The 21934-nt window shown below is 41.7% G+C and overlaps 1 protein-coding gene across 2 annotated transcripts in view; it reads left to right on the plus strand.

Moving 5' to 3' along the window:
- CLIP2 (CAP-Gly domain containing linker protein 2) overlaps nucleotides 1-21934 on the plus strand; it is a 208411-nt gene that overhangs the window by 133703 nt on the left and 52774 nt on the right. For both annotated transcript variants that reach the window (XM_077482366.1, XM_077482367.1), the window contains exon 4: nucleotides 2736-2860. In XM_077482366.1, the coding sequence (XP_077338492.1) occupies nucleotides 2736-2860 (125 nt within the window). The remainder of the gene's footprint in view (nucleotides 1-2735; nucleotides 2861-21934) is intronic.

Consider the following 21934-nt stretch of genomic DNA (forward strand, 5'->3'; position numbering starts at 1 on the left):
CCTAGGCACTGTCCCACAAGGGCCTTATGGTAAATGTACCAATGAGCTAAATGAAAATTACTATGTTTTTCACTGATGATTCAGTTCATATACAGGAGAGGATTTGTGAAAACATAAGGTTTCATTGTTTTATTGAAACAGATTCTATTTTTTATATTTCTGTTGTGGTTTAAATGAATTTTGTTAGTTGGATATGAACACTTTTCTTTGGTTATAAATCTCAGCCACCAGAATTGGCTGCATAGAATTACAAATCTTTTGGCAGGTGAGTTGTCAGCTGAGTATTTAACTGCTTTACCTAGAATTCACCTTTAAAGTGACCCTATCGTAAAAAAAAAAAAAAAATTAAATGCTTGTACCTGCAAGATAGGAGAGGGAGTATTTACCCTTTCTGCTGCCTGTGCCACCAGAACACTGATCCATCCAGTAGAAACCTTCTTGTGAAGTCAACACAAAGTTCCCAGGTATTCAATCATTGTATTGTGGCACATGATAAGTACTGTTCAAGTAACATTAGGGCTAATGCACATGGGCGTATAAAACATTGTATTCTGATCTGTACGGCTCATTCATATGGGCAGTATAATTCTGTGTTTAGATGTGTATATTCTGCATGAAAGAAAGGTTTATGCAGGCAGAACTGGAGCTTATTCACAAGGGGAAATAAACACAGCGTTTAGAAGCATATTTTCTGCATCAAAGAAAGATCCTGCATAAAATACACACCCAAAAGTACTCGCGTTTATGAGTGTATGTGAGTAAAATCTGAAGACCTATGCATGTAAAATCTGCAGCTGTGACCTACTGCAGTATTTATGAGCTTATTGATTACTATAGTGCTGCATTTAGATGTGTACAAAACTATGTATCCGTGTGAATGAGCTCTTATACGCATCTTAACAGGAGTTGATCCCATGCGCTCAGCTGTATTCCTCTTTAGCATTGAGCTGCATAAAGCTAAAGTAAAAAAAATTGTTGTGTCCACTGTCTGATTTTAAAGTATCTTAATTGTATGTACAAACATTTACACATATAACGTATAAATGGATATTACTTGCTCACTTCAATTCCCCAGTCTCCAATACTGGGGAATGGAGCCCACCACTGTGTCCATATGCACTGTTGTCATTGCCTAATTTCGCTCAACAGAACATCTACCCCTTACATTTTCCCCTAGAATAAACTCAATGACTGATGGCCTAGGTCATTCTGTGCCGATGCCACCGTCACTGCCTAGTGAATGACTCATTCAGGGTCAATGTGAGATGTATACACTGGGTGGCATTAGGTGGCATTAGTCAGTGGGCTAGTGGCCTTGGCTTTCAGTAATTCTGAATGAATTGCATTAACATTGATGGAAATGGGAATAACTGAGATGGGCCAGTAACTAAAGCGAAAAAAAACAGCATTGCTGGGCCAGACCTGGCAAGTGCCCAGGTATGCAGATTCTGCAGTAGCATGCTCACCAACACTGATGGTTGCCAGTATACAGCTCAATTCTATATGTATTTATGCAGGTAAAAATGTTTTTATGTAGGAGCTTTCTGACAGTTTTTTTTACTTTTTGCACTTATGTGCAGTAGCCCTTAAATGCGGAAAATAATGTTCTGAACACTGAATGAATGAAACACCTTAAAAAGATTGTCTTGTAATACTGAATGGTAAATAGGATATATACTATATTATACTATTTATGTATTTGTTCTGACCCGGGTAACCACATAACATCCAGTGTTTCATCAGATTAGGTGACCCATCAGAATGTGTAACGGCAGTGACGTTTCGTCGCCGCCATCTTGGTACACCCCGCACTCCTCCACAGTAAGGATACACTGAGAAGGGGGCAAGCAGACAACTTGTTACACCCACTGGAGTTTTGCATTTTACACTTATTTTTGACTGTTTAGATGTTACATTTTAAAAGCAGCGGCAAGCCTGCTGATCTCACAGGTTTGCTAATTGGACAGAAGTTTGCTGCTTTTAAAATTCAACATGTAAACATTCACACAGAGTTCTAAGTACTGTATTTCACTATATGAACTCAGTTTACTGTTAAAAAAAAGTGTAAAATGCAAAACTCCGGTGGGTTTAACAAAATGTCTGCTTGCCCCCTTCTCAGTGTATCCTTACTGTGGAGGAGTGTGGGGTGTAGCAAGATGGCAGCGACAAAACAACACTTCTATTACACATTCAGATGGGTTGCCTAATCTGACGAAACACCGGCACCTCATCCCAAAGAGTCAAATATACTGGAAGAAGGTTGGGGTGGGATTATAACAGTGTCAACATATAATATTAGAAACAAGGTGTAGTTAAAACATCACATTTATTATAGACATGGTTAAAATATACGATCAAGTAAAATCAATCATTGTACATCTCCATTTTGGTAGCCAAAGTGAAATTCCGGTTATATGGTGTATAAAGATTCATGTGTTATCCCAACGTGTTTCCAGTGTTGGCTTCATTAGGGAATTTAAGAACAATCGGAAAACATGTTTAATATAATTACGCCTTGTTTCTATTATTATATGTTGGCACCATTAAGATCCTACCCCATCCTTCTTCCAATAAACTATATTATACTATTTTTTTTCCATTGTGATTCCTTTAACAATAAGGGCTTGTAAACATGCATCACCAAATTGTATCTGTCTCTTCCAGGATGAATTGTAGTGTATACAGTGACCATATTGTGTTTTTCCTGGTTTACATGCATGCGCATTACCTTTCAGGTTGGTGGAACAAAGACGGGAGTCGTTCGCTATGTTGGAGAGACAGATTTTGCAAAAGGAGAATGGTGCGGAGTGGAACTGGATGAGCCTTTGGGAAAGAATGATGGAGCTGTTGCTGGCACCAGGTATAAATAGTTATCTAACAGTTCAGTGATTGCATTTCTGGGTTCTATTATGTTACATTCAAGCTTTGTTTCAGGTCTCTCAATTTGCTTGAGCCTGGGGGGGTTGCTGGATTTCTCCTTTGAGCCCCTTGAAAATATAATAAGGGAGATACACTCTACTACTAAAAGTATTGGGCTGCCTGCCTTTACACACACATGAACTTTAATGGCATCCCGGTCTTAGCCCTTGTACACACGGTCGGAGATTCCGACAACCAAATCCGTCAGATTTTGTCTGTCGGATTTTGTCCGACGGATCTTGTCCGAAACTGTTGCATACACACGGTCGGACAAAGTTGTCGGAAAATCCGATCTTTCAGAACGTGATGGCGTAATTTCATTACGATGGGACTACGTTCAGGCTAGTAGCCAATAGCTTTGATGTAGGAATTTGATCTGAGCATGCGTGGCACTTTGTCTGATCGGAATTCTCTACACATGATCGGAGTATGTCCGATCGGAGCAGTTTGTCAGAAAATATTTCCAGCAAGTTGGAAAATTTGGTCCGACGAATATTCCGACGGAAACAGTCCAATGCATACCACACACAGTCAGAATATCCGACAACACGGTCCGATAGGACACATTCCGATGGAATCTCCGACCGTGTGTACAAGGGCTTAGTCCATAGGTTTCAATATTGAGTTGGCCCACCCTTTGCAGCTGTAACAGCTTCAACTCTTCTGGGCAGGCTGTCCACAAGGTTTAGTAGTGTGTCTATGGGAATCTTTGACCATTCTTCCAGAAGCGCATTTGTAAGGTCAGGTACTGATGTGGACAAGAAGGCCCGGCTTGCAGTGCCTACTCTAATTTATCACAAATGTATTCTATCAGGTTGTACTCAGGACTCTGTACAGGCCAGTCATGTTCCTCTACCCCAAACTTGCTCTTCCATGTCTTTATGGACATTTCTTTGTGCACTGGTCCAAATCATTTGGTGGAGGTGGGATTATGGTGTGGGATTGTTTTTCATGGGCTGGGCTTGGCCCCTTAGTTCCAGTGAAGGGAACTATTAAGGCATCAGCATACCAAGACATTTTGGACAAGTTCATGCTCCCAACTTTGTGGGAACAGTTTGGGGATGGCCTCTTCCTGTTCTAACATGACTGTGCACAAAGCAAGGTCCATAAAGACATGTATGAGTGAGTTTGGGGTGGAGGAACATTACTGGCCTGCACAGAGTCCTGACCTCAACCCAATAGAATGCCTTTGGGATGAATTAGAACGCAGACTGTCAGCCAGGTCTTCTCTCCAACATCAATTCTTGACCTCACAAATGCGCTTCTGGAAGAATGGTCAAACATTCCCATAGACACACTCCTAAACCTTGTGGACAGCCTGCCCAAAAGAGTTGAAGCTGTTACAGATGCAAAGGGTGGGCCAACTCAATATTGAACCCTATGGACTAAGACCGGGTTGCCAGTAAAGTTCATGTGCGTGTAAAGGCAGGCGGCACAATACATTTGGTAATATAGTGTATCTCCCTTATTATATTTTCAAGGGGCTCAAAGGAGAAATCCAGCAAGCCCTACTAATATAAAAAGTTTTTCCCTAAAGAGAATTTGGCTTTGGGGGGAAGGGAGGCAAACTGCTGAAGGTACTAGCACATACCTGCAGCAAACTCCCAAACAAATCCCCACTGCACTTTTCAGCAAAACACTGTTTTATCGGAGTCCATATGCTTTTAACAGTAACTAAGATACACAAGAATGAAAAAATACCGTCTGTTTTTGTGGCTACCTTTCTTCCTCTTAATGCCATTGGGGTCACTTTATAATTTTTGTTTGTCACAAAATAAGTTTGGTGTCATCATAATAACCCATATTATTTAATGTGTTTTGTTTTAACAAATATTGATTTAGGATTTAATCACCTGTTTATTGCTTTACCGCTGCTTCCATACAATATTATATTATTAGATATGTGACTGGATACGGTACAAGCCACATTTACAAAGTGAATATCTCCCTGTACATCAATTTATAGACATTGTTAGTTGCTTAATTCTATGGAACTTGTTTTGCTAGAGCCTAGCCTGCTTTCTTAGGGGCTAAAGGACCAAGAGTAAACAATTGCCCAAGTGTCAAATCATATAATGCAATACAGGTGATACTTGAAAATTAGAATATCATGCCAAAGTTCATTTATTTCACTAATGTAACTTAAAAGGTGAAATTAATATATGAGATTACATGCAAAGCAAGATAGTTCAAGCTGTGATTTGTCATAACTGTGATGATTATGGCTTACAGCTCATGAAAACTCCAAATCCACAATCTCAGAAAATTAGAATATTGTGAAAAGGTGCAATATTCTAGGCTCAAAGTTTCCCACTCTGATCAGCTAATTAAACCATAACAGCCTTTAAATGGTCTCTCAGTCTGGTTCATTAGGAATCACACTCATGGGAAAGACTTCAGACCTGACAGTTGTGCAGAAAACCATCATTGACCCCCTCCATAAGGAGGGAAAGCCTCAAAGGGTAATTGCAAAAAAGTTGGATGTTCCCAAAGTGCTGTATCAAAGCACATTAATAGAAAGTTATGTGGAAGGGAAAAGTGTGGAAGAAAAAGGTGCACAAGCAGCAGGGATGACCGCAGCTTGGAGAGGATTGTCAGGAAAATGCCATTCAAAATTGTTGGGCTTTCACAAGGAATGGACTGAGGCTGGAGTCAGTGCATAAAGAGCCACCACATACAGACGGATCCTGGACATGGTCTTCAAATGTCGTATTCCTCTTGTCAAGCCACTCCTGAACAACAAACAACGTCAGAAGCGTCTTACCTGGGCTAAAGAAAAACAGACCTAGTCTGTTGCTCAGTGGTCCAAAGTCCTCTTTTATGATGAGAGAAAATTGTGCATCTCATTTGGAAACCAAAGACCCAGAGTATGGAGGAAGAATGGAGAGGCATACACTGCAAGATGCTTGAAGTCCAGTGTGAAGTTTCCACAGTCTGTGTTGATTTAGGGAGCCATGTCATCTGCTGGTGTTGGTCCACTGTGCTTCATTAAGTCCAGGGTCAACGCAGCCATCTACCAGGAGATTTTGGAGCACTTCATGCTTTCTTCCACAGACTAGCTCTATGGGGATGCTGACTTCATTTTCCAGCAGGACTTGGCACCTGCCCACACTGCCAAAAGCACTAAAATCTGGTTCAATGACCATGGGATTACTGTGCTTGATTGGCCAGCAAACTTGCCTGACCTGAACCCCATAGAGAATCTATAGGACATTGGCAAAAGGAAGATGAGAGACATGAGACTGAACAATGCAGAAGAGCTGAAGGCCACTATTGAAGCATCCTGGTCTTCCATAACACCTCAGCAGTGCCACAGGCTGATAGCTTCCATGCTATGCCGCATTGAGGCAGTAATTGCTGCAAGAGAGACACAAACCAAGTACTGAGTACATATGCATGTTTATACTTTTCAGAGGTCCAATATTGTTCTATGTATAATTCTTGTTTTATTTATTGCATTTATTGCATATTCTAATTTTCTGAGTTTGTGGATTTGGGGTTTTCATGAGCTGTAAGCCATAATCATTGCAATTATGACTTGCTTTGCTAATGGGTCTATCTCATATATTAGTTTCACCTTTTTTTTTTAAACTGACAGTTTATTGAATTTCCAATAACAAAGATACAGAAAAAAAACCCAATAAGGTACAGTAAATGAGGAAAGGCAGTCACAAGCTACATTACTCCGTATGGCGTGTGGCATATACCGAACGGGCTGCCTATACTTCTATTCAGTGGCATGGTGGTATAGTCCTGGCTCTCTGGGTCCATTAACCCCCCTAGCGGTAATCCCGAGTCTGGCTTGGGTTGGGAATTTACTGATAGAAGCGGTAACCCCGAGCCAGACTCAGGATCGCATCGCTGGATGCAGGGGAGGACACAGGGAGAGTTACTTACCTTGTCCCCTGGATCCAGCGATGTCCTCCGCGCTGTGTGAGCGAGCTGTCCTCCGCTCGATTCACAGTGCCGAACGCCGCCGAGCTCCGTTCCCTGCGGCGTTACGGCGCACGGGAGCGGAGAACGGCGGCAAATTTAAAAAAGTAAAAAGACACAAAACACACACAGCACTGTAATCTTACAGATTACAGTGCTGTATTACAAAATACACACCCCCTTTGTCCCAATGGTCTGTGCAGTGCCCTGCATGCACTTTTATATTATAAATACTGTTTTTTCTGCCTGGAATTTGGAGATTGTCCATAGCAACCAAAACGTGTCCCTTTTTCAGTGTTTTAGGATTTAATTACATTATTGAATAATTTTTATTATTCTTTATTATATTATAAACTTTATCATACCCGGGATGTCTGCTAGACTCTGGTTTGAAGAGATTTAAGAGCGTTATTCCTAAGAATTACAGGACTACAAAATAAAACGCCAGATTTCCATGCAAAATAATTGTACCGCTTTCAGCACCTAATTCCAGACTGAATCATACCGCCAGGGAGGTTAATTTTGTAACAGAAACATAGTAAATGACAATACACCAACTCAGACATTACACCACTACCGATGTACATTTATAGCGGGGATCCAATTCCTGTGTTATTCCACTGACCTAGTTAGTAATCATTCATGTGACTTATGTTAAGATGAATGGGGAGATAGAGGAAAAGTGGGAAAGGTAGATAAAGACACGTAGAATTGTGTAAACGGTCCTAGGACAGGAGAAAAATTCACAGAGTAGGTAGAGAAAGAGAGAGAAGAGGAGAGTAAAGGGCGCCCGTCCAACCCCACACTCCCGCAGCCCGGTCAGTTGGGATAGGGGGCCTTCATAGGTCTCTATGAAACCAGTGTTGGGACATTCGTGATGTCAGACTATCTGGGACAGTGGGAGTAAACAGAAAGGTGGTGGCCAGGGAGGCTGCGGAGGTTAGTGGATACACCTATTTGGCGTGGCGCCACAGTGTGTGTAGTTTCACCTTTTAAGTTGCATTAGTGAAATAAATGACTTTTGCACGATATTCAAATTTTTCGAGTATCACCTGTATGCAATTAGAATTTACTTATAAGGTCCCAATCTATATAAAGTCTAAGATATTTAAGTTTGTCCATGCAGGTCAGCTGGACACAATCCTCTCTACTGAATGTTTTTATTAGAGTAATTTGTAGCAATTCATCTATAACACAAAGAAGGCTCGAAGTTCATTAATAATTGCTGGAGCGGAAAATAATGGCTGATGTGGAAATGCCAGCTACAGAAGAATTTCATGGTCATACAGAAATGAGATACCGGTATACAGTCTTTTTCACTGTTCTCAGTCCTTCAAAGCTTTTATACTTCAAACCTTTCATACCCAGTCTGTAAAGAAATTGAGGGAGTAACATTTTCATTCCCATCCAGGATTCTGATGATTTATGTAGCACTAAATTTAAGGCTATGAAATTTGTAGCAGTGTAAACATCATAAAGAATCTTGCAATCATACTGCAGATCAGTAACATCAAACAGTTTTATATGAGAAGTCTGTTGATGTAAGGACCTGCAAGCAACAAGTGATCTTTTATAGACAACGTGATAAAAGCTTGAGAATTATTCTAGCATCCATTTGGTGCGTACAAACTACAATTAATGGTGTATTTTCTAGCTTCAAAGATGCTGTTATAGATTTTACCAAAAAAAAAGGAGAAAATAATTTTGTTATGGTGGTGCTTTAAGAACAGGGAGGCTAAGTGGGCAAATATATCATCACTATGCTGTATTAACATAGAATTTACTAGGTCTGTATCCAGGTCCTTACCATTTTGAGAAGCTTTAATTGTGACTGTAATATTCACATCCCTTTTTTGCTCCTAAGGTTTTGGGTCTTGTATTGCTTTAACACTATTAAACTAGTATTGTAGGTAAAAGTTAAAGTGGAAGGCAAGTCAAAACCTAAGGCCTGCCATAGACAGTTTGAATGTCAGATGGTTCAGCAGGAACCGGCTGACATTTGAACCGTGTGTGGGCAGGCTGAATGTTCAAATTCATTAATCGATCAACTTGGGTCCAACTAGCCTGCCGGAATCACTTGTGATTATCGCTAGTGACTGCTATAGCTGCTAGCAATATAGCTGCTGTCTTCTCCCAGCGGGGACAGATTAGTCTGCTCCCCCCAGCAGAGAATTAAGATCGGCATGAGGGATTTCACCGTCAGTACTGTCAGTGTTGATGGGGGAATCATGCAAATTTCTTTTCACGGGTTGCAGGAAAGAAATTCACACCATCTGTGACCTGCCTAAGCTTAAATCTACTCCCTCCCCAATTCTAAGCCTATTTTATCTATCCTGGGAAAAGAAAGATATCTATACTTAACTATTCTAAAGTCACACCTGTCTGGTCACATGATCTCTCCAGCGCCATCTTCAGTGTAAAAAGCAGATCATTGATAATGGCTACGGAGCCTGTGTGATGATGTCACCCATAGGCATCCATTGTCAGACGTCCCTCCTCTACACTGAAGACGGTGCTGGAACCCGATCATGTGACTAGACTTTGAGCGACTTCAGAATAGATAAGTATAGGCATCTTTCCTATTACAGGGTAGAATAGACTTAAAATTATGGGAGTAGATTAACCACTTAAGGAAAAGGCTTATTTCTCAGACTTGTTTACAAGTTAAAATCGTTTTTCTTTTTGCTAGAAAATTACCTAGAACCCCCAAACATTATAGATTTTTTTCTGACACCCTAGAGAATAAAATGTCGGTTGTTGCAATACTTTATGTCACATCGTATTTGCACAGCGGTCTTACAAATGCAATTTTTTTGGACAAAATACACTTTTTTGAATACAAAAATAAGAAAACAGTAAAGTTAGCTCAATTTCTTTTTATATTGGGAAGATAATGCTATGCCGAGTAAATTGATACCCAACATGTCATGCTTCAAAATTGTGCCCGCTCGTGGAACGGCAACAAACGTTGACCCTTAAAAATCTCCATAGGCAATGTTTAAAAATGTCTACAGGCTACCAGTTTTGAGTTACAGAGGATGTATTTTGCTAGAATTATTGCTCTCGTTCTAACAATCATGGAGATACTTCACATGTGTGGTTTAAATATCATTTACATATGTAGGTGCAACTTACGTATGCGTTCGCTTCTGCGGGCAAGCACGGAGGGACGGGAAGCTTTACATTTTATTTATTTTTTTCTTATTTATTTTACTTTTAATTTTTTATTTTTACACTGTCCCTTAAAAAAAAAGTAAACATCCCTTGTCATATAAAAAAAGCATGACAGGACCTCTTTAATGTGAGATCTGGGGTCAAAAAGACCACAGATCTCACATTTACACTTAAATTCAATAAATTAAAAAAAAAGTATTTTTATTTTTTTCAATAAAAAAAGTCCCTTTAAGGTTTGACGTTTGATATCGCTTCCGTCATCCAATGTCATGAGTCAAGTGGGGACCATCATTCCCTCACTCAACACAGTGCCTCTGAGAGGAAATGATCGGATCGTCTCCACCACTACCGATGGCTACTGTAAGCAGCAGAGACAACCAAATCGTGGCGGGAGGGGGGTGGGCACCTCTCCCGCCACCGATAAAAGTGATCTTGTGGCGAATCCGCCATGGATATCACTTTTATCCCAAAGTGGACTGCCCACCATTTCAGAAAATACTGGGGTAATGTCAGCTATCTGCTGCCATAATAACGATAATCAATGCAAAAGCACCGACGTATAATGCTTGCAGGCGGTCCGGAAGTGGTTAAAATGAATGAAAGGTGGAGTAGATTTAAGCTTAGTTAGGTTTTGTCTTGCCTTTCACTTTAACTGCTTGATGAACTAGATATACAGCAGCAAGGCGACTCGGCTGCGCCAAACGTACCTATTACATGATCGGACACCTCAAGGTAAGGGTGTTGATCACTGGGTGCTGGGCAATAGATGAGCCCCGGCACCTGAGTGATCATCATGAATTTGCGCAGAACAGGAGCAGAATACATTTTTACCTAAAGTTGTCAAGAAATTCAATTTTTTTTTATTGGATATGTTTTATAGTAGAAAGTAAAAAAAGTGATGTGCACAAGTGTTTTAGCCACCCGGGACTCTCCTCCTGATTGGATGAGACACAGAAATGTTGCAATTGGCTCAGTTAGCCAATCTGGGGAGAGAGGGGGTGGGGCCAGGTCGGGGCTCCATGTCTGAATAGACACCGAACCGTGACTCGGCTCTGTGCCCCCATAGCTAGCCGCTGGCTGTAGGGGTACTCGACCAGGAGGGAGAGGCCAGCTAAGAGGGACCCAAGAAGAAGAGGATACAGGCTACTCTGTGCAAAACCAACTGCACAAAGGAGGTAAATATTTGTTATTTTTTAAACAGGACTTTACAATCACTTTAAGGAAATTGCACATTTATATGGGACAGAGGTATTATATTAACTATACCCAAAAATTTACATAGTTAACTAAAACATATAATATCACACTTGATATAAAAGGCTTTGACATCTTGTCCAGTTATCGTGCTGTTGCTCTCTATTTAGTACTGTTCCACACTCCATATCTTTTTAAAGCTGTTCAAACACGTTCTGATTACAATCTCCTTCAGATCTACTATCAACTCTTATTAAATTCTTATTAACTCTAGGGGACGAGAAATAAGAAGTAGTATTATTCTTGCTCCTCTGTCTGTTAGGCTCCAGAACTCTCCTTATCTCTGGGTTGTGGGCATTCCTGCACCATCCTCACATACAATGCAGGGCTTTTGGGCAATTGGCCCTGCATTATACTTGATGACATCATTGTGATTGATGACATCATTGTGTAACAGCCAGCTGGAGCATCTTATGCCTTGTACACACGGTCGGACATTCTGACAACAAAATCTGTTGAATTTTTTCCAACGGATTTTGTCCTGAACTGGTGTTGCATACCCACGGTCTGACAAAGCTGCTGGAAAATCTGATAGTTTGGAATGTGATGACATTCTTTACGACGGGACTACTTTGGGGCTAGTAGCCAATAGCTTTGGTCTCGTAATTTGATTTGCGCATGCGTGGCACTTTGTCAGATCAGAATTCTCTACAAACGATCGGAAAAAGTCTGATCTAATTTTTTTGACGGAGAATTTGAGATCCTGATTTCCGACGGAAAAAGTCAGATAGAGCCCACATACGATCAGATTTTCTGACAATATAATCCGATTGGACCTTTTCCATCGGAATTTCCAACTGTGTGTACAAGGCATTATATAAGAAGCATAGGGGAACTGGTTGTAGAGATGGAGAAACCCTCCCGAAGCAAGGAGTAGGCAAATATTATGCCTCATTCTTCTACCCCTAGAGTTAATGAGCATTAAATCCTTGCAGAGCAGGGGGGTCCCACTGCAAGTTGGGCTTTAAGGATGCTGTCGGTGTCATTATTGATTTTAAAAAGAGTTTGTAATCTAAAGTCATTGAAGGGCAATTCAATAAAGCAATTGAAATACTTTTTTTGGAGTGTATTAAAGTGTATTGAACCAGCCGTGCGACAGTTTCCTTGTTATTTAAGATGCGTGTGACAAATTCAGAAAGTTTTGCTGATAAGAAAAGTAGAGGTATTTTGGAGACTCTAGGATTTTATATGGAAAGTTACTTTAAATCCTAAAAATTATGGTCAGCATAACTATAAACATGAGAGCTGTATGAGATTTTGTAGGCTGCTTTACAAATGGATTCAATGGAGAAACGCTGGGATACCAGAAGTAATTAAAATTTAATACACAATCTCTATCTAAAACATATCTGACCTTATGAAATAATGATGACTGTCCTTTACACTTCAAAAATACTAACAATTTCCAGGGTGTTTTCTAGCATCCATTCCAGTGTTAATAAGGTATGCTAATTATGTGTTCCAACAACCCTTTTTAAATGTTTTTCCATATATTTTTATCTAGTCCAGATAGCCTTCAAGCATTTCTCTCAGTTTAGCTCTGGCTTTATCTGCCGCTTTCCCACATTCTTCTTAAAGCCTTTGTACTTTAACCCAGCTGTCAGCACAGCAGGATTTGCTCTTCAGAATGTAACATTCAAAAAAATATGGTTAAAATTGTAAAGAGGTATTTATATATTCATGTTATACATATTATTTGTCTAGTTTGTCATGTGCATTTCATGACAGTTTGTGGTTAAACACCTGCCAGGCCCCTGTTGGGGTCATCCAAAACTTTGGTGACCTCATCCACTTGTCTAATTGACATTCCTCAAGTCTGGAATCTGAACAAGGAATGGAAAATGAGTACTGAGCCTGCTGGCTAATTTTCATATACTTGGCCATTTCAAGAGTATTAGCAGATCCAGAAAAGAGACAGAATGCAGATGATTTTGACATAAACCCAGAACAGCTGGGATATCATTTTTTTAGAACCCAGAGTATGGTGTTTGTAAACACAGATTTCCAAAAAGCGCAGTATCATTACAGTAGCCAGTGATGTATGCAGTGCAGGTGGACTTTTCTTCTGGGGAAAGTCAGTGCTGTAATGGGCAGATGTGGAGACAACAAATAGTTTACGATGACCTGCACTCTTGACCAAATACCCAGGACATCACGTAATTTAGGCTCACAGTTTAACACGTATGTTTACATTTATGTGGAAATATTCCAGAGATTTTCTGTGTTGTAATGTTGGGTTTGTTGGATTTTAACCTTGAAGAGAAGTCCTAATGGAATTCTGCGAGAAATCTTGATTAATACTAGTAGTGAGGAGAATGATCAGTTCATAGTGCTTGATCAATAAAAATTTGAATGTCAGATGGAGAGGGTCTATTTTAAAACATCCACTTTGATATGAATGAAGACATCTTCCAGTACATTCCTCACACGGGTACAGAGGGTAGGTGTTCATCCTTGGATTGCAATCAATTTAGACATGGATCAGACTCTTTTTGCCAGGTAAACCTTCATGTTTGACTTAAGTTCAGGAACAGCGATACACAAATATTCTTATTTTTTCTGAAAAGGGATGGAATTAGTTCTCTACTTTCCTTTTCAATAGTTATCTCAGTGAGAGGGTATACTAATCCAACTTCAGTATTTCCATTGAGTTTGTTCACCCCTTTACTTCTTTAAAATGGTCAAATGGACTCATCTCTCACAAAGGGCAGATGGAAATATTTGCCGTTAGTTTTGGGACCAAATTAAAATTTGGCCCTTTTGTTCACAAATCAGTATTTAATTTATTAGCAATTTACCATTTCCAACTTATGTGTCCAAGAGTCTGCCTCCTTTATATTTTTAGGGAGCTTGATCTCAGTGTGCCCCAAAAAAAACACCTTTATATGTCTTTTATTCATGTGCACTTGAAAATATAGTTTTGAGTATCTACTGCTAACCTAGATAAAGGAAAATTTATATCAAATACTTACCGTAATTTTCCTTTCCTGATGGACTCCATGGCAGCCTACGTATGGGTTAATCCCCGCCTCTCATACCTCATAGGACCCCACTCCCATAAATCTTTGCTTCTGAACAGAGACTGTGTTCCGTAACTTAGCCTACTCCAGCAAATGGGAGGGAACTCCTGCTGCCATGGAGTCCATCAGGAAAGGAAAATTACGGTAAGTATTTGATATAAATTTTCCTTTTTCCTGATAGACTCCATGGCAGCCTACGTATGGGAAATAACTAGCCATACACACCCGGGTGGGAAATTGCTGGTTAACAGAAAAAGGTTTAATTGGCACCGTCAACAGATAAGACATGCAAACCAAAATTAACCGACGATAAAGAAGCCGTCTCAACACAATAATGTGTCATAAAGGTATTAATTGATGACCATGAGGCCGCTTTACAGATTACTTCTGGAGAAACATGACGAGCAGCCGCCCATGATGTTGAAACGCTCCTGGTAGAATGAGCTGTCACCGCCTCTGGAGGAGCCAAACCCTTAGCTTTATAAGCCCCTTGAATAGCCTGAACAATCCAAGCTGCGATGGTTCTTGAAGAAGCACGCGATCCCTTATTCTTTCCATGGAAGTAAACAAAGAGATGGTCAGAAGACCGAAAAGGAGCTGTGGATTCTAAGTACTGTTTTAGAACTTCTCCAACATCTAAAGGATGAATGTTAGAATCTCCGGAAGTCCGAAAAGTAGGAAGAACAATCTCCTGGTTCTCATGAAATACAGATGTGACCTTAGGATTTGACCCTAACATGGGAACCAAGACCACACGATCCGGGAAAAACGTCAGAAAAGGTTCTTTGCAACCCAGAGAGCTGATCTCGGAGACCCTCTTGGCCGATGTTATAGCCACCAGAAAGGCGGCTTTGAGAGAAAGAGTCTTGATAGATGATTGAACCATATGCTCAGGTCTTTCCTCTGAAAAGGAATCCCGGACAAAAGGAAGATCCTATTTGGAGAATCTTGGTTTTTTCTGGGGTCTGAGTCTTATTGCTCCCCTGAAAAACTGTCTGACAAGATGGTGTTTGGCCCAGGAAACGCCAGTGAATGCAGAAATTGCCGAAATTTGAACTCGTAAGGAACTCACTGATAGTGACAGGTCTAGTCCCGTCTGTAGGAAACCCAAAATGTCTTGAATCTTCGGATCACTACAGGAACTGCCAACGGAAGAAGTATAGTCAGCAAACTTTGCCCAAATTCTTTGATAGACTTTATTAGTACCTGGCCTTCTAGCATTCAGTAGAGTAGCGATGGCAGTACTTGGACACCCTAATGCTTCCAACCTTCCCCTTTCAAGAACCAAACCATCAGATGAAGATGGGCCGGGCATGGGTGAAGAGATGTTCCCTGTAGCAGGAGATCTGCCCTGAAAGGGAGAGAAACTGGATCCCGAAAACTCAGCTGCATTAGGAGCGGAAACCACGGCCTGTTGGGCCAAAATGGAGCAACCGTCACCACCATAACTTTCTCCCACCTGAGTCTTGAAAGGAATCGCAGGATGACCGGGACTGGGGGAAAGGCATAAGCCGTGCGAAACCTCCACTGATCCATCAGTGCATCCATACCGAAGGCCTGAGGACAACGACACCTCGTATAATATTTCTCCGGATTGAAATTGCACTGGGAGGCAAACAGGTCCACTTCTGGCAGGATCCCAAGAGACAGAATCCATGTGAATATCTCGGGATGGAAAGACCACTCGTTGTCCAGGGAGAACCTTAATAGGAAGTCCGCCTGGACATTCTGAATTCCGGGGAGATAAACCGCCGTCAGATTTGACAAGTTCATCTGAGCCCAAGACATGATCGGGCTCACTTCCCTCGGCAGAGAGAGACTGCGGGTGCCTCCTTGTCTCTTGATATAAGACACTGCTGTCGTGTTGTCCATCCTTAGGAGAACCGAGGTCCCTGAAATCAGGTGAGAAAAGGCTTGAAGAGCACGGAGAGCAGCACGAAGCTCTAGAACATTGGATACTACCTCTTGGGCTGGAAATTCCCACACGCCCTGGGCTATTTCTGACAGACACAGGGCGCCCCAGCCCATGTTGCTGGCGTCCGTCGTTACTGTGATCCAAGAGACGGGAGCTATGGAATGGCAATTGAGGAGGTTCTTTCGTTGGAGCCACCAGAAGAGACTCTCCCGCATGGAGGGGGTTATCCTGACCAGATGGTCTCGAGACCCCTGGTCCCATTGTAGAAGAAAACCCTTCTGAAAGGGACACATCCTCCATTGTGCCCACTTTATCATGGGGCTGTGGATACCATAGTGCCAATTATCTTGAGGCACTGTGAGGCCCTGAGAAGAAGAGAATGCAATGCAGGCCGAATCCTGTCTCGGATCACCGGAATTTTCTCCACCAGAAGGGAGATGGTACATTGGACCGTGTTGAACTGGGCTCCGAGAAAAATCAAAGACTGAGTTGGGTCCAGATGACTTTTTTCCCCGGTTCAACAGTCAACTGAATTCCGTGAGTGTCGAGATAACTTGAGTTCGATGTAACAGTAGCTGTTCTCTGTCTTGGGAAAGCAATAGTAGATCGTCTAGGTAATGGTGTAATCGAATACCTTTGATCATGATTAGTGCTACCACAGCCAGTAAGAGCTTCGAAAACACTCGAGGCGATGTTGTAAGCCCGAACGGGAGACATACAAATTGAAGATGTAATTCGCCCACTGCAAACCGAAGGTACCTCTGAAACTCTTTTGCGATCAGAACATGGAAATAAGCATCCTTCAAGTCTATGGAAATCAACCAGTCGCCTGGTTGTATTGACTGACGTATTGTTAGTAATGTCTCCATCTTGAATTTTTCCTTCTTGATGAAGGAATTCAGATGCGTTAGGTCGATAACTGGTCTCCAGGAGCCATTCTTTTGAGGACCATAAAGAGGGGGGAGTAGACACCTTGAAATCTCTCTCTGGTTGGGACCGGAATGGCAGCGCCTTGAGCCAACAGGGAATCTGTGTAAGACAGGAGTACCTTTCTTTTTTTTTCTTTTTTTTTTTTTTTCCACAAGTGGTAGGATTGTACCTTGATGTAGTTGACTTAGAGGATTTTTGGCTTGAAGACTGAGCCCTTCTCCAATTCTTCCTAAATTCCCGACCAGGCCTGTAACAGCGAGCATCTCTAGCACGCTCTTGTTCTTGTCTGGGCTGAACTTTCCTCTGACCCAAGAGGTGACGATCCTGGGGTAAGAACCCTGATTTACCCCCAGTAGCACTGGAAATGGCAGAATCAAGTTTGTTCCCGAAGAGGGAGGGTCCCTCACAGGGAATCTTACACCATGCCTGTTTAGGGGCAGGATCTGCAACCCACGGACGAAGCCACAGAGCGCGCTTCGCAGTAACTGAGGAGAGCATGACACGTGCCACTAGGCGGATAATATCAAGGGATGCTTCCCCCAAAAGACTGATGCTAACTTCAGTTCATGTACTGGTGAATTCCGGATAAGTTCTTCCGAAACGCTTCCAAAGCCGCACCAACATCATCCGTCCAAGACTCCATGGCTTTAGATAATGCTGCAAGAGCCAGAGCTGGCTTACAAGCCATGCCTGCGGTGATATAAATGCGCTTCAAGTCGGTGTCAATCTTCCTCTCTAAACCATCCTTGAACGAAACGGAATCTTCAAGAGGGAGTGTAACATGTCTGACTAGACGCATTAGAGCCGCATCAATAAGAGGGGCTGAATCCAGATATTTAACTTCCTCGCTTTTAAACGGGTACATTTTGGCAATCTTGGAAATTAAGGAGTTCTTCCTCTCCACTTTTCCCCATTCGTCTGAAATAATCTCACCGAGCTCACCCAAGAAGGGGAAATTCGGGCGGTCCTTCTTAAGGTGTTTAAAGTACTTCCTCTGTTTAGAGGGTGCTTCAACTGGCTCTTCCCATTTTAGAGTGTCCTTGACTGCTCTGACTAACTGCGGGACAAGAGAAAAATCAAAACCTGCAGTTGAATCATCAATCTCACTGTCTGAAGATTCACTTGGAGAGACACTGTGTCTGGAGGGACCCGGAATTACGGGGTCTGCATCTACATCGACAGGAGCTGTAACGGAAGGAGGGTTAAACATCCGATCAGACTCTGCTTTGTTCAGAGATTCTTGAACCACCTTCCTGACCAATGCATCCACTTGCTGGTCTCCGGCTCCCCTTTCCTTCATAGCTCTGGAATAACAAGACTCACAGAGATTTACCCTCTGGAACGTGAGATTTACAACCCCAGCAGGCTTTCTCTAAGCGGCTGGAACGGTGGGTTGAATGACGACCAGATCCAGATCTTGATCTATGGTGTCTGGAGGGTGATCTAGAGCGTCTAGAACTTGATGTAGACTGACGATGATGTAACCTAGACTGGTCAGTATCTTTGCGTGCCGATAAATGACGTTCAGACCTAGAAGGGCTAAATAGAAAGAAAAAACTACAGCAAGAAAACCAAAAGTAATTACCGAAAACAACCCAGCAGAAGGAAATAATATTCCTACCTGCAGCGTAAGGGTTGGCCACTGGGGGGCGATGATACGTCCATAATGAGAAAGTCTGTATGCTGGAGAGATTCGAAAACACCATAAGCACCTGACAGGAATCAAATAGTAGAGCTTCCTGGCGAACAGAACATACCTCCAAGCAAGACACACAGCACACTCTCGCAGAGCGATCCCAACCATAGCTGTATCTGACAGCTATTTAAAAGTTGGCGCCGATGGTGACGTCACCATGCCCCCCTGGCGTCGGTCAGCGGAGTTCGTGCGCATGCACGATCACCGCCGTCTTCCGAAAACTGCGCACGTTCGGACCAAGCCTCGATCCGAACGAGGCACGCGCCTGCGCAGAACGAACGGAAGAGGCGGCGGATTGGAATGCAAATGCGCTCCAGCCGCCATACATACCAGGAAATGGAAAGAAGGAGATGACAAACAACACACATAAACAGGCTGCCATAATGATAATGATTAAAATCAATACGATACCGCCACGGCACGATCCCGATCCATCCTGACTGGGGGTACTCCACCCACTGCACGAACGGGACATCAAAATAGAGGCCTCCTGCTAATAGCAAAGGATGTATGGCCAAATTGCCGCTTGCCTGCCAATGGCAGGTTAGTAAGCTCTTCATGGCATCGCATATATCGCCCGTTTCCACCCGGCTAATAGCTGGTACTGCTGGAATCACAATCACCCTCAGGATCTTCGTGCAAACAGGACTGGACCGGAACTCTTCGTAAGGTAAGCAAACACCTTGGTCCTAGGAGGAGGACAAAAAAGGAACACAGTCTCTGTTCAGAAGCAAAGATTTATGGGAGTGTGGTCCTATGAGGTATGAGAGGCGGGGATTAACCCATACGTAGGCTGCCATGGAGTCTGTCAGGAAATAAGCTTTTGAAAGAGATTGTTCAACAAGGTAACATATAGGATAACCTTTGAGATCATGGGATGTCCCACTAATTAAGAAGATAATTAAGAAGATATGGGATAAGAATACCTTGCCTAAATTCCTGTGAACAATTGGCTCCTACCTGATGCCTTTGTGTTCTAAAAAAATGTGATATCTTTTTATCTCCATGTATGCTAATTGCCTTAAACAAATTGGCATTTTATTATAAAAAAAAACAAAAAAACAACACCACTGGTGAAGTAAAATTCCTATAAAGATCACCATGTTAATGGACAGTTTTATAACAGCACAGACACACTACTTTCTGTTTGTTACATGGTATGATTACAGCATATAAAAATCTGTATCCTTTACTTGATGTTAACATTGTTACATGCCTATGTAACTTTTTCAGTGTTTATTATGCTCATGTACAACTTGTACAGATATAAGTGTGTAGCACATTTTTTTAACAGCAATGATGATTGTGAAGTGTGTGCCCAACAGTAGTGTATTTAGGTTTTGTGCTGCTCTAGACTGACTATTCCCCCATATCTAAACATGACCCACCCCTTCCTGTCCAGGCCACACCCCTTGCTGTTTGACCTGCACTGACATTTTCGAGTGGGGACACTAGCTCTGAGGGTCGGGGGGCAATGGATTCCCTTAATTTTCATAGATTTCCTATTGCTTCCTGTTTGGCTATGGGGCAGAAAGTGAAGGGAAATCTCTACAATGAGACGAGGATGTTAAAAAATAAACTGACTTACTCTTTCCAAAATGAAAAAAAATTCCAATGGCTCTAGTTCACACCATGCAGTCAGTTTTCAGTGCAGAAACTAACCGGAAACTGACTGCATGGTGTGAACTAGAGGCATTGGAATACATGGAAAACAATGTGCATTCATTTTGTGCAGAAAAAAAGCACACAAAACTGCACAGAACTGCATATGGTGTGAACTGGCACTAAGATCAGTCAGAGTAATAGTTGGTTACAGGTTATTTATGTATTTTATCTATATTATTATAAATTGGTGTGACAGATGGTGACATAATGTATACAGTGACAGTTGCTGAAATATTCAAATTATGTCATAAAAACCTGAAGAAGGGATCTAAGTTGTGCAAAAAGTTAGCATTTTTAATAACTTACGTTAGCCAAACTTTCTGCTGGCAGATTATATACTATAACATAAGTCAGTGTGATAGGTGGTATGACCAATTATATACAGTGCATCTGGAAAGTATTCACAGCACTTCACTTTTTCCACATTTTGTTATGTTACAACCTTATTCCAAAATGGATTCAATTCATTAATTTCCTACAAATAAAACCCCACAATGACAACGTGAAAGAAGTTTGTTTGAAATATTTGCAAATTTATGAAAAAATTCAAAAAATTTTACATATCATGTCCAATCAACTGAATTTACCACAGATTTACCAATCAAGTTATAGAAACATCTCAAGGACGATCAGTGGAAACCGGATGCACCTGAGCTCAATTTTCAATGTCATGGCAAAGGCTGTGAATACTTATGTACATGGGATTTTTTTTATTTTATTTTTTATTTTAATACATTTGCAAAAATTTCAAACAAACGTCTTCACTTTGTCATTGTTTGTAGAATTATTTTTTTTTTCATTCAAAGTTTTTATTGTGTGCGCCAGTAAGGACAAAACAAATCCAGTATTGAAACATGGTACAGTAAGAATAGGCTGTTACACAAACCAATCAGAAAGTAGCAGGCTATAACATAGCAAAATTAGGAAAAAGTGAAGCGCTGTGAATACTTTCCAGATGCACTGTACAGTGATTTTAGTTGGTACAAAAGTCAATTAGAGATTTGTATGGCAAGCAGATGGAGTCATGGAGGCATAGAGAGCAACAGGGCTGCTGATAAGCCGGAACAAGCATGCCCGGCGTCCTTGGCTCAGCAGGGGGGCACGGGCAATCTGAACAGAGTGCATAATAAAACACATTTAAATAGTCTCTCTCCAACTGGTCATCCCAAGCTACCCCCCTATCCCCCCGCTCTGCTCTGCCTAACTTATCTGGGTGTCTTTTTCCACCTTCTGGGTCCCTCCGCATGTTATTCTTGGCTCAAGTCCCGGCCTGCATATTGCCTTCCTTGGCGAAGTGATTTATCTACCTCTGCTCATGACGCTCATCTCTGTTCTCCACTCAGCCTGAGACTGGAGAAGAAGCAGTGAGGCAAACGGCAGCAGCAGAAGAAGTGGCTCAGCTGACATTTGTCCTGGCAGCAGCAGGAA

The sequence above is a fragment of the Lithobates pipiens genome, unplaced genomic scaffold, assembly GCF_037356315.1.
Source record: "Lithobates pipiens isolate NorthernLeopardFrog02 unplaced genomic scaffold, aLitPip1_a1.2 Scaffold_16, whole genome shotgun sequence".
Taxonomy (NCBI): domain Eukaryota; kingdom Metazoa; phylum Chordata; class Amphibia; order Anura; family Ranidae; genus Lithobates; species Lithobates pipiens.